Below are 17,493 nucleotides of genomic sequence, written 5' to 3'. Positions count from 1 at the left end.
TAGCCAGATAATCTGTTTTCGTGATATTGATTGAGGGATAAATATTGGCCAGGACACTGGTGTTAATGCCTCTGCTCTTCTTGGGACTTGAACACACAACGTTTTGACTCAGGCAACAGTGCTACCAAATGAGCCACAGATTCATGCTTCCTTAGCACAAGGAAAAGAGTTCTGACAAAGCCATGTAGAGTCCAAAGTTTCTACAACACTGTTAGTTCTGTAACGTTTGTTCCTCCATTTACAAAATGCCTGACCTCTAACTGGTAACCACCCACGGGTGTCGTATTTGAAACCAAGAAACCATTAATATTAATATTAATGAAGTGAATGTACTATTGCCAAGTTTGCGGATGACACAGAAATAGGTGGGAAGGCAAGTGGTGAGGATGAAACAAGAGTCTACAAAGGAATATAGACAGGTTAAGTGAGTGGGCAAAAACTTGGCAGATGGAATATAATGTGGGAAAATGTGAGGTTACGCACTTTGGCGGGAAGAATAGAGGAGCTGAATATTATTTAAATGGAGAAAGACTACAGAAAGCTGCAACACAGAGAGATTTGGGTGTCCTCGTGCATGAAATCACAAAAAGCTGGCATATAAATTCAGCAGGTAATAGTAAAGCAAATGGAATGTTGGCCTTTGTTTCAAAGGGAATGGAGTATAAAAATGGTGAAGTCTTGCTAAACACACCTAGAATACTGTGAACAGTTTTGGTCCCCTTATCTAAGGAATGATATATTGGCTTTGGAGGCAGTCCAGAGAAGGCTCACTAGGTTGACTCCAGATATGGAGGGATTTTCTTATGAGGGTAGGTTGAGTAGGTTGGACCTGTACTCATTGGAGTTTAGAAGAATGAGAGGTGACCTTATTGAAACATATATGATTCTTAGGGGGCTTGATAGGGTAGATGCTGAGAGGTTGCTTCCCCTTGTGGGAGAGTCTAGGACCAGAGGGCATAATCTCAGAGTAAGGGAGCTGTCCATTTAAGACAGAGATTAGGAGGAATTTCTTCTCTCAGAGGGTAGTGAATCTGAGGAATTCTTTACCACAGAGGGCTGTGGAGTCTGGGTTGTTAAGTATATTCAAGGCTGAGATAGACAGATTTTTAATCAGTAAGGAAATCAAGGGTTATGGGGAAAAGGCAGGAAAGTGGATTTGAGGATTATCAGGTCAGCCATGATCTCATTGAATGGCAGAGTAGACTTGAGCAGACTTGATGGCTATTTCTGCTCCTATATCTTCTGGTCTATGGTCTAAACTCAGCATTGATGGAATTGTCAGTGCAGATTTATTTTTAATTCATTCCTTCTTGGGATATGGAGGTCGCTGGGAGGTCAGCTTTGATTACCTGTTCAAATTGCCCTTGAGGAAGTGAGGGTGCGCCTTCTTCTTGAACCACTGCAGTCAGCATGGTGAAAAAGCTCCCACAGGGATGTTCCAGGATTTCTGTCCCAGTGACGACGAAGGAACAGTTGAATTTGTATCGCATTCTTCTGATTCGGCATTTCTGAGGGTAGGACAGGACAGAAATGGAAGGTCTACAGAACCAGGTCAAGGAAGCTAATGTAAACTGTGATTTGCTAATTATTAACTCTTTGTGGCACCATCGCTGCAAATACTTAAAGTCATTAATCTTCACTGTGCAGTAAGGTGGAGTGCAATATTTATTGGTTGAATGCTGTTAGCAAAGAAAGAACAAACCAAAGGTGGATCTAAGTTGTCCTTAAAGCTCAAAGTGTAATCTCATGAGATAATGTAATTTAATGTTCATTCCATATTTATGAACTGCTCATTAAGGTTTTAGCTGTGGATTGCACTCTCACCTCTGAGTCAGGAGATTGTGGGTTTAAATTCCATCCCAGAGATTTGAGCATAAAATCTAGGCTGAAACTCCGGCGCTGTACACTGACAGAGTGCTGGAGCATTGCAGGTTTTCTCTTTTGTATATAACACTAAACCGAGTCTCTGCCTGCCCTCCAGGCATAAAGATCCCACACCATTATTTTAAAGAAGGGAAAGAAAGTTCTCCTCATTGCCTCATTTATCCCTCGACCAACATCCCAACAACCGCAATAACAGATTATGGTCACCATGACATTGCTGTTTGTTGGAGCTTGTTGTGCGCAAATTGGCTGCTTTGTTTTCTACCTTATGACAGTGACTACGATTCAAATAAAATACATAATTGCTTGTAAAGCGCTTTGGGATTGTGAAACAAGTAGTATAAATGAGATCTGAGCCATTCGGTGTATCCAGTATTTTTTTAGAAGTTGAAATCCAGGTTGTAAAATATGAGTAGCAAAGCCAGGTAATGGGCTCCTAGATTCCTAGTTTGTTACTTTAAGAGGCAGCATTCCACTTAAAATCCATTTAAACCTCAGTTAAAATAGCAGGCAAAGGAATTCTATATGAACACATCAAAACATTTGCTACCACGCAGCCTGATTTCAAGACAGGTGCAACAGCATTATTATATTCCGCTTGTATGAAACTGTGGTGTTAATTAATAAACACTCTAAACTTCCATTTCCTCTCTAATCAGTTTAAAGGTGAAGGAAGTCATGCGGTCATTCTATTCCTGTACAGTTTACTCTTGTCAAGGACTCTGGAAAGGTAAGAGAGTTGAGGAGCTGATACTAGTGTGGGATCTAAATCTTTCGAAAGTACGATACCGTTTCTGCAGAAAAGTTTGGGAGCGTTTAATTTATCAGGAGTTGCACAGGAGATCATTGCAAGCTAAGAATTGTTCACGGAGAGAAGAGAAAACCTGATGTACAATAGCAATTTAATGTGCAGTACGAGTTAAATGTGTAAAATGATGGGTGGAATCTTCCGGGCCCACCTGCAACGGGAAGCTTGGCCAGCGGGGGAACTTAATTTGGTGTGAGGCCAAAAATCAGCTCCCTGATGACGGGATGAACATTTGCAATCCCGTTCTCGGGAGTTTAAAGGCGGGTTGAGTTTCCCAACAAACGATGCCGCAAAGCTATGCATTAGCGAGTCATGCACGCTCATTAAAAGGCCAGCTCGCCAAAATTAATTTCCCTCTCCAAATTAAATTCCCTGCCAGTGAGAAATTAGAACATTCACATTTACGACCGCATATAAGTGGTGTGCACCTGGTGAGGTAGGCTTCTTCCAAGATTAACGGTGAGTTTTCGCTGTATTGCCCTCTTTGGGGAGCATCTGTAAATGCCAGCCTATGCTTGAGACCAGGCGGTGGCAATGCAAGTTGCATGGAGGATGACCAAGGGAGGATGTAAGTTTTTCAGAGGGTGTTTAACTTCCAAATCCACTCACTCAATATTAATTTGTTCTTTTGAGGCTTTAACCACTCAGGCAATAGGAGAGAATCCAGTGATGTAACTCAGGAACATTTATGAAGCAACAAAAGTAATACTTAACAAACAAGGCAGTGACTTTACTGGCTTAACACAATTCTTGATGCCCGTTTCGGCCTAGGACACATGCTTTTTTCCCTCTCTCTCTCTCACGAGTTCTATGGTCTTCTGCACCCAGCTTAAAAGCAATCTTCAGTTCAGTCTTCAAACTCAGTGCACCTGATAGCTCAAAGTTGGTGCTTTTTAACTCTTTCCAAACTATAATCCATGTGCATAATTAGTCTTGTTTTTTGGATTCTGAATGGCTCAGTCAGTGCATGATCAATCTCTGATTGGTTTGGGTGGTGCATTGTGAGTTTCTGATTGGTTTAGGGGGTGCAAGATAAGTTTCTGGTTGGTTTAGGTGATACATGATCATCTATTATGTTAATTACTCATAAGACCATCTCCCTCATTACAGCCTTCCCTGTTGTCTTATTACATTTTGTGACTTCCCACTAGTATAACAGGCCTTAAAGTAGTTTTGGTGTCTGCTTGTAGTTTTAGTGTTTGCTTATTTGAGATATGAGAGTATGGTATCTAGCACTACTGATTAACATTTAGACTCATCAACCCAAATGTTTAATTGATGTCTAGGTGTCTCATAGAATTATTATCTATCTGCCTGTGCTTGGTATAAGTTAATTAAAATATGTAAAAGAGTACAGAGTGGTGTATAGCCTTACAGAGATTACAAAGTTACAGATGTTACATAATGTCAACATAAGTACATATAAAACTCAGTGCATAGAGATGACTGGTGTGTCAAACTTAAGGTAACAGGATACAGATACAAGATACAGCCTAATACATTAAGCGTTCATAAAAAATAAAAGTCACAAGAACTACATAGCTACGAAAACTGATTACAGAAATTAACTCTAAGCTTACAGAGCCAAAGATGGCTACATATTTACAATACTACAAGTTATTGGGCCTAAGCCTAGTCCTGGAACCTTGCAGCTGTTTTACTTGCAACATGGGGAGATGGTGGCATAGTGGTATTATCACTGGACAAGTATTCCTGAAACTAAGGGTAATGCTCTGAGGACCTGGGTTCAAACCCCAAGATGGCAGATTTGAATCTAATAAAAATCTGGATAACCATGAAACTATTGCCATTATCATTAAAAACCCATCTAGTTCATTAATGTGTTTAGGGAAGGAAATCTGCCATCCTTACCTTCATGTGACTCCAGACCTGCTGACTCTTAAATGCCCAATGAACAAGGGCAGTTAGGGATGGCAAATAACTGCTGGCCTAGCCAGTGATGCCCATGTTTGAAGTACCATGACACAGAGTTTTAGAACTAAGGGTTCATCCTCATAAGATTCCAGATGCTTTGGAGCCATGCATTGATTGGGAGCAGTGGAAGAAGAAAAAATTATATTTAAGTTACCCTATTTGCCCTTTTATACTTCGGAGTTTTTCTTTAACCCTTCCCCTCTCCCTGTAAGATGCATCAGGTCTCTACTAAGTGCTTCCCTCATAAGATTTATGAAGTAATGAATGATAGCACAGCTCATTGCAGCATTAACTGTGTCCCAGTCTCAACACACCCTATTGTTCTGATGCATTTCTGTCAATTTCTCAAAAGTGAAAGCTGCATGTGAATCTGTTTGACTTGCTTTGAAGGGGTTTTGGGGTTATTTCTGATGTATTGTCCTTTCTTACAGGCTCCATAACGATATGGACAACACAACCCCTCATCTCTTGCAGTTAAGCCTGGGAAATTTCATTTGCAGACAAGTAAATATTAATATCTTAAACTACATGTTGCTTAAAGTGAAAAATCTGGTGGGGGTCACCATCCTGACTCGCACCAAGTCCTGTTTATCCATCATCTCTGTGCTCACTTACCAATATTGGCTCGATAGTCTGGCAACATTTCAGCTTTAAAACTCTCAACCTTGTGTTCAAATTCCTCCCTGTGGTCTCACCCTTCCCCACCTCTGTAACCTCCATCAGCCTTACAACACTCTGAGAACTCTGCTCTCCTCCATTTCTGACCCCTTGCACATACCTGAATTCCATCGCTACACCATTGGCAGCCGTGCCTTCAACTGCCTAGGCGATTAGTTCTGGAATTCCTTCCTGAAAACTCTCCACCTCTCCATCTCTTTTTCTTACTTTCAGACACTCCATAAAGCCTACCTCTTTGACTTGTCCTAAAAACTACTTATGTCAAATTTTGTTTGACAACACTCCTGTAAGGCACCTTGGGGCATTTTACAATGTTAAGAGCTGTACAAACGCAAGCCATTGTTCTTCTGGTTGGTGGTTGTAATGGCAGCAGAGGTGCAACAATTGACCATGAGCACTCCAGAGCTGGAGGGAGGACAAATTACCCAGGGGCTCCTTATCCTGAACTTCATCCAATTGTTAGAATAACTGTGGTGTTATCAACGGTTGAATAGCTTGTTGACAACAATTTTCTACGTCCAGGCATCACGAATACCTTCTTGGGTGAGATACCTGAGGGTGCCTGGCACCCACATAACAATATCCAAGAAGAAGTGAACACTTTCAGGACTGAGAGGGGGAGAAAGTTTGAATTGGAAAAGTTGACATCTAGATAAGTGCTGGTGTGTTGCAAGTCACTCAGGGAGTCCATGTTGCTGTGGCATCATGCACTTTATACATGCATGTTATTGTCTGGAGCTATGGATAGTGACGGTAGAGGCTCCAACCTTCTTTCCATCACATGGCTGAGCAGGAATCTCTCCCACTCTTACCGCCAGTCATTGGTGTGTGTTGGTTAATACTCAACCTGTTTGACTGCACTATGAATACACCTTCCATGGCCATCATGTCCTGGGGTGAGACTCAAACCCAGGGCTTCCAGCTCAGAGGTAGGGACACTACCCATTGTGCCACAAGAGCTCCAAAAGCTAGATTAGCAGTGTCCAAAATTTCACCTATGAGTGTCTTTACATCCAACCCCCATCTAATACTTCTCAAATGAAATGCACAATGTCACTTTACAAGTAGGATTGCAGTTTGGAGTTGAAATTCACCATAATACATATTAGCTTTTTGTACATTATTGAGATGAAACTCAAACTAGATAACTGTTTCTGTTGCAGCCCCTCAAACTCCTGAGTCATTGCAGGATGAGGAAAGGCTGCTCCCTGATTGGCAGACATAGGCCAATCAGGAAGTAGCTTTTTGGCAACCAGTGGTCCTCCAACCCAGGGAGTTTAAAGAGCTGAGGCTGAATCTTACCAGTTGTTTGAGTTTTGAGACGGGGGAAGGATAGGAAAAGTGAAGGAGAGGCCTGAGGATGATGGGAAGATGGGATGGGGGTGTGGGGTTTGATTTCTCGTGTTTTGCAGATTAGAACATTTGCACATGTGGCTCATATGTTTTTGGCTGTAGAGTGTTCTGGATTGTTATTTGTATGGAAGTGGTGATTTTCGTGTGCGCAGCATCGCATTACTGTGCATGTGGCCTTGCAATTTTTGAATTTTTGCATTTAAATTTTTTTGCATGGAGTGGTTTGGATTTCCTGGCCTGAATCTTCTGGTCAGTGTGTGGGGACGGGCCTGCATGTATAATGACGCGCGGTGATGTCGGGTGTGCATCCCAACATCACCATTCATCATTCCAATCCACAGTTCGGCAGGCATGCAGCGGAGTCGGCTGTGCACCTGCTGACCTGTCAAAGGCCTATTAAGGCCATTAATTAACTAATTAAACTGATTCTCAGGGCTGTCCATCCAACCTTAAGGTCGGCGGAGGAGCAGGCGAAGAGCCCAGGCGGCCTTTGCATTTTTCATGGAACTTCATCCATGGGTGGGATGAGGTTTCATGAAGGTTTTATAACCTTAATAAAAATTTAAATAAAATTCATAGACATGTCACAGCTCATGTGACACTGTCACATGAGGGGACATGTCCGAATAATTTTTTCAAATTTTTTTTCAGGTTTTCACAATGAAATTAAACTCCCTGAGGTGGCTCCGTGCCTCAGGGACATTTCTGCAAAGAGCGCAGGCCCTGACTCTCCCTCCTCCCCCTGCCCGCACAGATAGCGCTGAGCGCTTCCCAGTGGGCCTTAGTTGAACCGCCCACATAAAATGGTGGCGCACAGCCAACCGCAGGTAGCGATAGGCTGTGCGTCCGACCGTGCCCACTCCCACCCAGCCCGCACGACGGGGAGAAATTTCTTCCCCCTGTGTTTTGGGGCGTGCGTTTCTGCAAAATCAGCTGGCCTACTCATTGAGTTTGACATAAAGGTCAAGTCTTCAGCTCCAAAAGTTTGGACATTCCTGCTTTAGGATACTGAGTGGGATAGTGTGTCAGAGACTGAAGACTGTCTACCTCTCGATTCTAAACTCATATTTAGCCAAGGCAGTAAAGGTAATAGTGTCCTATTGGTCCAGGTTCTAACTGAAATTAGTTTGGCCAGTCACCATCAACAGTATAAGACATGCCTCATACCAAAGGAAAATTCTTCGGAATGATCATTTCGAAAGGCCTGTCTGAAATGCAGATGTCACGCTGATGAAATTGGGGGTAAAATTGAAATATAACGTGCTGTGATTCTTCACTGAAGATCTCTCACGATGCTTTTACAGTTATGGGGCAACCAAGGGAAAGAAAGAAGGAAGAGAAAAGAAAAACTTTTATTAGCATAACACCTGCTGTGGCCTCAGGTCATCCCTAGGCGCTTTACAGCCAATAAAGTACTTTTGAAGTCTAGTCACTTGTAACGATGCAGTCAATCAGCAAGATCCCACATGAAGCCATGAAATAATGACCAGATAATTTGCTTTTATTGATGCTGTTTAAGGCAGACCTCCCCTACTCTTCTTCAAAACACTGCATTGGAGTTTTTTTTATTGCTACCTGGGAGAGTAGATGGGACCTTGGTTTAACATCTCCTGTGTGAGACAGTACCTCTGCCAGTGCAGCACCCCCTCAGTCATGGGATGGAGTATCAGCCTGGATTATGTTCTCTAATCTCAAAAGTGGGGCTTGAAACCATGGTCTTCTGAGTCAGAGGCAAGAATGGATTCAGCATATGACCTTACAGTCAACAGACATAGGAAGTTTCACCTTATGGGTGTTTGAATTCAGTCCTGGAAATAAAAGCCTAGTGTCCAACTCACAATGCTATCCAGTCCTTCAAAAAAAAATCACCTTTTTTTTAAACCAATACCTTGGGAATATGCTGGTTCATCATGATTCCTGTAATCATAAATGGGTAAATGTCTTTTGGTTTTGTATCATCTTCATAGGCCCTTATAAACCTAATGCTCACTGGGAGAGCCAGTCCAAATGTTTTCAATGGAGACCTTCAGTATGATGACCAAGGTGCCCTGCTTAAAGAACCACATCATGGAGTCCTTGCTCGAAGTGATGTGGGCTATCTCTACTGGAACAGATATGAGTTGGAGCATGACAAACTCCCACAGGTAACTTTTTAAAATATTCTCTGATGCTGTAAAGCTGGGACTGTGTGTAATTTGTGTTGAAGGGGAGATTTTTATTCCAATACAGGACCACTATATTGGGCTTTCCAATGAAATCCAACAACATTGGGCAGGATTTTTCAAAGATTGCACATCACCATGATTACTGCTGGGTCATGACCAGTTACAGTCTGTGCAACCAAGATACGAAGTCTTCTTTCAGACCTCTTTTTATAAGATTCATAGAATTACAGCATGGACACAGGCCTTTCAGTCTGTGCTGGTGTTTATGCTCCACACAAGCCTCTTCCCATCCTACTTCATCTAACCCTATCAGCATATTCTTTTTACTCATTCTTTTACAGGATATAAGCATCGCTGGCAAGGCCAGCATTTGTTACCCATCCCTAATTGCCCTTGAGAAGATGGTGATTGTAGTATAAAGGATTAATGTTAAATATGTAAATATATAGCCTGCATCATAAATGATATAAGATCATATGATAACAGAACATGGAGAGATAGTTCTATGTAGAGCCTCATGTAGAGACTTTCTTGTAAATAGTTAGTGTAATATTCAATAAAAAATAGAGTTTGTTAACAATATCACCTCCAGCTTTATCTGAAAGTCCAGGATCATAACTACCACATAGCAGCCTAAAAACAACAATAACAGAGTGGTGAGCCACTCCATGTGGTGCAGGTACACCCACAGTGCTGTTAGGAAGGGAGTTCCAGGATTTTGAACCAGTGAGAGGCTAGTCCTTTCTCTTTCATACACTTATTCTACATCCCCTTAAGTCCATCTATGCTTTTCACCTCAATTACTCCTTATGGTGGTGAGTACCACATTCTAGCCACTCTCTGGGTAAAAAATGCTTCTCCTGAATTCCTTATATATTCATCAAAAAGGCCTTTGGAATACAATTTCTAACCTATCTGAGCCCTGCGGTCACTCTGACATTAGCACACATAAATGACCAAATCAAATATCAAACCATATCAAAGGATATTCTGTTTATGACGCCACACATTAGGGACCAACTTCTTAAATTATTCATTGAAGTTAATTAGGTAAAGAGGTTTTAGAGATCTGTGCTTAATGTTGTACCGCATTCCCTCGTGGATCAGTTCCAGTACCGCTGGAGACTCCTTGAATGTGGTTAATGGCATATTTCAGCTGTGAGCTGTAAAGATACCATGCACACAGTTTATCAAAGGTCACAATCACAATACTGAAGCATGGGCAAACACAGTTACTGAAAATGTGCCCTGGCGGCCCTGGTAAGATCCTGAACGGAGGTTTCTTCATACAGGGCTATAAACATGCAAACTTCACTGTTGACCTTTCTAAGCAGGAATTAATGGCAACTTCAGGGCCTCTTCCAGCCCCCACCACAATTTTTCAGCTGGCAGGAGAAGGTCAGGTACAGGAGGGAAATGGCCAGGAGGGTAACCTGCTTTGGACTTGAGCAAGAAAGGGAGGAGTGCCTCCTTCACCGGCCCTCTTTTGCAATCAGCGGCTCCTTTTGAGGCCACCTCCCTCATGTGCGCCCTCCTTTGAGGTGCCCCCTCTCTCCTTTTGCAACCCATCACCCAAACCCTACTTTGCCCGCCCCTCTCAGCCCATTGCCTCCTGTTCCGGCCCTGCCAAGAGCTCCCCAGAGTTGCCTTGCATCTGGTTCCTGGCTCTTTTTCAATGGGACTGGATGCAGTCCCGGCAGTGGTCACTGTTTCCAGTGGCGTTGCTTGGGCCAGCGAGCTGCTGGCCAATCTGATTGGCAGGCAGCTCTCGAAGGCATGGCTTCCTCTCCAGGTGGGGGGGAGAAGGCATCCCTCCAGCCAATTAACACTCTTCCGAGCATTAACTGGCTGAAGGGCAGCCAACGGGTGTGGTGGTGAGATTGCTGCTGACTTTTTCAGTGCCAGGGCAAGAAACCCTACCAGCTGTTAAATTCTGCTCAGGGGTGTGGGACTAATTGGATAGCTCTTGCAAAGAGCTGGCACTGGCAGGATGGGTCGAATGGTCTCCTTGCCCGCCAGATGAGCGCACGAATGCATCTCCCATTTGCTTTGCCTGCGTCACAATGTCATGTGCCCCGGAGACAGTGGAACCCTGGGACATGTCCAACTATCCCCCGCCGTCAACCTTAGGTTTCTTTTAACACTGACAGGGACCCAGTGGCTGTTTGTTCTTTAGCTGTCTCAGCGATCGCTGCTACAGAGGTCAGAGAATCTAGTGAAAGCTGGTACAACAAGAAAAGATGTTACCTTTAATCTTCAACGTGATTGATTAACATTAGAATGGTTTCTGTTGCTGATCTTGTTATTTTCTTGTCCCAGGTTGGAAGCATGTTGAAAACTCCAAAACTCCCCATATGGCTGTGCAACATTAATGACACTTTCAGTGTGCTGTTCAACACCAATCGACTACTCTTGTCTGACTGGAAAATGGAGCACCTCTTCGATCTGTACTTTTACAGTGGCCAGCCTACACAGACAAAGACAGTCACGCTAACGATAGGTACAATTTTGAAATTTAATGCAAAATCTGTTGTTAGCTTTGGTTCAGTGCTGGCACTCTGGGTTAGATGGCATTGGGTTCATGTCCCACCTCAAAATTTTGGGCACATCATCTAGGCTGACATTCCAGTGCTGCGGGAGTGTTGCACAGTCTTTCGGATGAGACATCAAACCAAGGTCCACATCTGCCCTCACAAGTGGATGTATAGGATCCCACTATTTTTAAGCAGAAGTCTTGGCTGCTTTTTTTTTTACCTCAGCCAACATCAGGTATTATCTTAGCATTATCTATGCTATCTGTGGAATCCTGCTGTGTGCACATTGGCAACTGAGTTTCCCACATTACAGCAATGATGATACTTGCAAAGGTATTTCTTTTGTGTGAAGTGCTGTGGGGTGTCCTGAGGGCATTAAAGGCACCATATAAATGCAGGTTCTTTCTTATTAGTTGTGAATACAGCGTGTCAGTTTCTTCCTCATTCGTACACAATGTCTAGCTTGTGAAATCCCATACAACCACTGCCAAAAGCATAACAGGTGGTAACCTGAATGGCCAGTCCCGCTTAGCCAGGGAATCCAAGTGAGAGGACGGGGAGAAAATACCTTGACAACACCAGGGGGAGAATTTCCGTGTGCTCTCCCATTGTAACTTTATCAGGCAACTGACAAAATGCTGAAGAAACCACACAAAGGGATTGAGACACTGTTGCTCTGAGTACATAGGGGAGCTTCCAATGATTTCCCAGCAAGGAACTGCCAGGGCAATTCCACGTCATTGTTTTATCTTAACATTCCCGAATATTACATTGCTTTCTCAGCTTCATTGATTCTGCCGTGTTATTTCTGTGTCGCTTCAGTTCTTTCTGTTTCTCTTCTCCCGAGCTCTCTGCTTCAAGAACACCTGCATTTCACCTTCCAGTGTTTGTGCTAATCATTCACCATTTAGACCTGGCGTCCATCAGTCTTCCTTCCCTCCCACTATCCACAGAATGTTAATTTTAACCCTCTTCTCTTGCAGATACTCACTCCCATCACTGGGAAGAAGGAATGCACAAGAAGGAAGGAGATCCTGAGAAAAGGTTCCCTTCAGTGGAAATGACGATTCGTACCAAGTGGGGAGGAGCTGCTATTGACTGGAATGGAACTGTACCATTTTTCTGAAGGGAAATAGCAGGGGTTTGACAGAAGATTGTTAAACAACAACATATGACCGACCAACCGTGTTGTATCGGGAGACTGAGGACCGGCAGTTCAAGTCCTTCATTGTCTGTCTACCCTCAGTTCCTTGGTACTGCACAGGCAGAGTCACAATACTGTTCAATCACAGTTTCCACTAGCATTTGAGCCATTCCTTAGTCTTTCACATCCTTTGCAGCTGTTCCAGTTAAAAACACAATGGAGAATTCTCTGTTGCTGCTAACCTAACAAAGGATTTGATTGGTTGACCTCCCATGGTTTGTACAAGAGGGCCAGATCTTGGGTAGAAGAGCATCTAGCTGTGTCTGCCATTAGTTAGACTTGCCTTTGCACCCTTCAGCTCAAAAAATATTTTGCCCACAGGTTTGCTGAACGTTTGCCCGGATAAAGGCACAACGAGGGCAAAAGGACTTGAGTGAACAAGGCAGTCAAGAGGGTATCTCCTTAACTAGTCAGACAGAAGGTTTGGGAAATAAATACAGGAAGGACTGAGAAAGGGGGTTAAATAAAGGAAATGATTTCAATGTCAAATCAGTTACAGAAAGAGAAATAATAATAGAAAGATTGAAGTACAAGAGAGAGAAAAAGATAAAGGAAAAGTAAACAGATGACACTTAAAATTTGGCATCTTTTAGATTTCCCCCAAAAATTCAAAACCTGAAGGAATGAGATTCAACACTTGTAATAGCTAATTTTCAGAGCCAGAGAGATTGACTGGCAATAATAAACACTTACCAAGCTGTTGAAAGGTTACTTAAAACCATATAAAGATAAGAAATAGGAACAGGCCAGCCTGTCCCTTGAGCCAGCTCCACCATTCAATAAAATCATGGCTCATCTTCAACCTCAACTCCATTTTCCCATCTGATCTCCATATCCCTTGATTTTCCTTGGAGTCCAAAATCTATCTACATTAGTCTTAAATTGTTCAAGAACAGAGTACCCATTGCCCTCTGGGGTACAGAATTCCAAAGATTCACAACCCTCTGAGTGCGGGCGTTTCTCCTCTTTGCTGTTCTAAATGGCTGACCCCTTATCCTGAGAACATGGCCCCTAGTTCTAGACTCTCCAACCAGTGGGAATAGCCTCTCAGCATCTACGCAGTTCTGCTCTCTCAGAATCTTATGTTTCATTGAGATCTCCTTTAATTCCTCTAAACTCCAGAAAGCCTAGATCCATTCAACTCAATCTCTTCTCATAGGACAACCCTCTCAGCCCAGGAATCAGTCTAGTGAACCTTCCTTGCAGCCCCTCCAAGGCAAGTGCACCCATCCTTAGATAGGAAGGGCAAAGCTGTGCACAGTACTCTAGATAGGATCTGACCAAAGCCCTGCACTTTTATAGTCCAAACCCTTTTGTAATAAAGGCCAACACACCACTTGTTGCAGTTTTTTTTTATTTGTTCACAGGATGTGGGTTTCACTGGCTGGGCCAGCATTTATTGCCCATCCCAAAAGCCAACGTAGCATCAGATTTGCAATTATAAGACACAACTTTCTGTGGCAGGTTTAATAAGCAAGCACGACAATTTCCTAAAAAAAATGGACAGGTTAAGAGCAAGATGCTGTTTGTGAAACTGTTATTTTTATAGCAAATTCTAACCTGTGTTTTTTAATGGTAGCTACTGTAATTGGGCCTGACTGTCCTCCATTGCAACTGAACATAGAAATCATAGGGTAACCCAAATACTGACCCAGAATTGACCAAAATTCCCGACCCCAAAAATGGCACTTCCCATGTTCATGGGAGTAGGGCACATTTAGCACATGTGCAATTTATGGGGGTAGCTGGCCATTAAATTCATCAGCTGCCTCCATTGAAGTGGGATTTTGGTAGGCCAGGAATGCAAAACCAAGTGTGCAGATTAGACCAAGTAAAAGAAAATCTGAACTTTGTGGATGCATTTGGATAGCCAGGGTGCCCCTTTAGGAGAGGTAAGGTATCCCTTTGGATATGGGTCCAGGACATCTTTGGGGGAGGTAAGGCGCCCTTAGGGGTAGGTTAAGCACTTTTTAATTTGTTAAAAGTAGGCGTAAATGTGCGTAAAAAGTGCATAAACTCATTACTGTCAAGCTCATTGGAGCTGTCAACACACCTGTCAAAATCAACTGTCAAAACTGTCAAGCTGTCAAGGCATTTAAAAGCCCTGCCCTTTAAATCTTTGAAAAAACATCTGGAGTGTTAAAAAAAATTATTGCTTGCTATTTCACTCTGTCTGCTAACGTAATCCTGAGAGTTTCCATTTCTGGATTCGTGCTGCATGATTAATTTCACAACCATCCATTATCACAGCGGCGTTCCTGCCATTTCACAGTTCGATTGACAGGTACAAGGGGTTATAGATCCTTTGATGTGGGACTATGAATTCCAAGGCTTGTTGGTATAAGAGATTGTGCATTTGAATGAAATGTTTGTTATTAGAAGGCTTTATTTAGTTGAAGGAATGTAAATGTAGTAAATAGGTTTTTATGAATGATAGCGTTTTTTTCAATATAGTGAAGTCTGCAATAGACACTTAGAACTTTATTTTAAAGAACTATATTTTATCTCTCCTCTGCATGGGTCCTGAGGTCTGCCCATGATGGATACCAGGTGAGTTGGCATGGTAGGTGTAAAGGATAAGGGTGGTGGGTGGGGGCATTGGTTGGCATGAGTTGGCACTAGGTTGGCCTAGGGGCTAGAAAGGGCCATGGGAGGGGTGCATAGGTGGGCATAGATTGGGATAGAGAATATGAGGGGGCCAAGGGGGTTGAGTGGAAGGGCATGAGGTGGCACGGGTAGGCATGGATGGGGCACAGGGAGTATGTGGGTGAGCGAGGGGTGAGAGCTGGAGGAAAGTTTCATGTTTTAATGTTTAGTTTTGAACTATGGACACAGTGCTGGATCCCCGAGGCAGGCCTTCCGCCCAGTGCACCTCTGCACCCAGCATCCTCCTCAGTTCTTCCCGGGTCGGCCCGCCCTGACCTTTGAACTAGCCCTTCCCACCCACATCGTTTTGAAAATCCAACGCCTGGGCAGCAACTTTTAAAGATTGGGTTTGTGGAGCCGGGAATCCTCCCGTCTCTTTGTGCCCGACTGGGGGTGGGGGGGGCGCGAAAACCTGGGCCACTGAATTTTCAAAGAACACAGTTCAACAGAGTAAACACTGAGTTGGTGAAAACTGTGTAAAAAAAAAATGACGTACAAAAACCACAGGAAAACGCTTTATTAAATATTAGCTCCAAATAAGATTTCATCCAGTTGAGAAACATTACCAAAGTTCAGGCCAGAAAACGAATTCTAATCAACTGTTTCAATCAGGATGAAAAATTTAAACCATTAACATTTTTCAAATCGCAATTTTCCCACAAAATGAAACATCATTTTCAGAACAACAGGCATTGACGCCTAAAGCAGCTGGTGGTTCCTATTTGTTATAAGTGGGTTTTTAAAAAAATATATTCTTTCATGGGATGTGGGCATTGCTGAGAAGGTCAGCATTTATTGTCCATCCCTAAGTGCCCTTGAACTGAGTGGCTTGCTAGGCCATTTCAGAGGGCAGTTAAGAGTCAATCACATTACTGTGGGTCTGGAGTCACATGTAAGCCAGACCAGGTAAGGACGGCAGATTTCCTTCCCTAAAAGACATTAGTGAAGCAGATAGATTTTTACAACAATCGATGATGGTTTCATGGTCATAATTCTTTAACCTAGCTTTATGTTCCAGGTTTATTATTTGAATAAAATATCCACCAGCTGCCAAGTTGGGATTTGAACTCATACTCCCAGATCATTAGCCTGGGTTTCTGGATTACTAGTCCAGTGACATTACCTCTACACCAACACCCCACCCACCCCCCCAAATGATATTTTGGGATATGTTTAGTTTATTCATTATAGAAGCAGACAAAATGATTTTTCCTTTTGCTTGCAACACCTTAAAGACATGCTGCATGTTAACGTTAATGCAGAAAGCTAGACGGTACACTTAGCGAGAATTAAACCCTGCTGCACATGGTAAGATAGGACAACAGGATGTTACGATCTTCTTCCGGGGTAGGGGCATCCACCATTGACTTCCACTCCAACCTCCAACTCACCTGGTCCTCCTCGTACCATCTTTTGGCAACAGGTTTTAAAAACAAAAACACCTGAGGCAAATTTAGGAAAAGCACTGGTAAATACACCTCCAGCTCCCCAAGGTATTAAACTTGATCAGCCCCTTCATAGGGGTCAACGCTGCCTGGCGAAACCTTTTGACTTGCATGGGTGTGGGAATGTGTCTTTAGCTGTTCCTTGATGTGCAATGGTAATGGCTTTAATAACTCTCCGAATGAAAAGACATGCCTGATTTTCAGTCAAGTAAGACAAATGCAGAAAGGAAGAGGCCAATAATTCTAAGCTAAGGAGGTTGTTCTGCTGTATATTAATTTTGATACATTAACTTACTCCTTGAGGTTTGTGCTCATTTTTGTGCTTCAGGCCTTGATCCAGGAGTCTGGGTGTTCCCATGCTAACATGCTAAGTGTTTGAACGGAAACTCCCCCGCACCCTATTTACCGCTCACACTGGCAGTATTAGTTTTATTGCTGTCAAAAGAATTGAATGTCGAATAGGCCTTGGCACAATTTGCCCCAAACCATGTATCCTCCCAACTGGACGCCCTTTGGAACTCTGATATATCACCTGTATCTGCTCCAAACTTGATTGCTTAATGTGGGAAATAAAAACTGGCATTCAACCTTGTCAGATGCTTTTAATTGTACAAAGCTATGGCAGAACCTGAGGTAACAGATGCAGCACAAGGGGATCTAAAAGCCATTTGGATTATCAGCACAATGTCTGCTAAATCCAATTTCAATCCAGGTTGGTCAAACTTTATCAGCCAAAGCGCTAAGCCCTGGCGCGTCTTGAAACTAGAGTTTTGGCTAAGCCTTGATTAGTAGAGATTGCAGGCCGAGATTTTGAGCACTTGGTTTGTATGATCCTTATCCT

At 43.0% G+C, this 17,493-nt stretch overlaps 1 protein-coding gene across 1 annotated transcript in view; it reads left to right on the top strand.

The window, feature by feature from the left end:
• mindy4b (MINDY family member 4B) overlaps nucleotides 1-12,671 on the top strand; it is a 46,534-nt gene extending 33,863 nt beyond the window's left edge. Inside the window, exons 8-12 of the mRNA XM_078564455.1 lie at nucleotides 2,544-2,614; nucleotides 5,059-5,131; nucleotides 8,626-8,802; nucleotides 11,143-11,323; nucleotides 12,341-12,671. Of these exons, the coding sequence (XP_078420581.1) occupies nucleotides 2,544-2,614; nucleotides 5,059-5,131; nucleotides 8,626-8,802; nucleotides 11,143-11,323; nucleotides 12,341-12,483 (645 nt within the window). The 3' untranslated portion in view covers nucleotides 12,484-12,671. The remainder of the gene's footprint in view (nucleotides 1-2,543; nucleotides 2,615-5,058; nucleotides 5,132-8,625; nucleotides 8,803-11,142; nucleotides 11,324-12,340) is intronic.
• Nucleotides 12,672-17,493: the final 4,822 nt, after the last annotated feature.

Source organism: Cetorhinus maximus, chromosome 19, assembly GCF_964194155.1.
Source record: "Cetorhinus maximus chromosome 19, sCetMax3.hap1.1, whole genome shotgun sequence".
Classification (NCBI taxonomy): Eukaryota; Metazoa; Chordata; class Chondrichthyes; order Lamniformes; family Cetorhinidae; genus Cetorhinus; species Cetorhinus maximus.
Note: the sequence above shows the minus strand (reverse complement) of the source record. Positions and strands in the feature narration are given on the sequence as shown.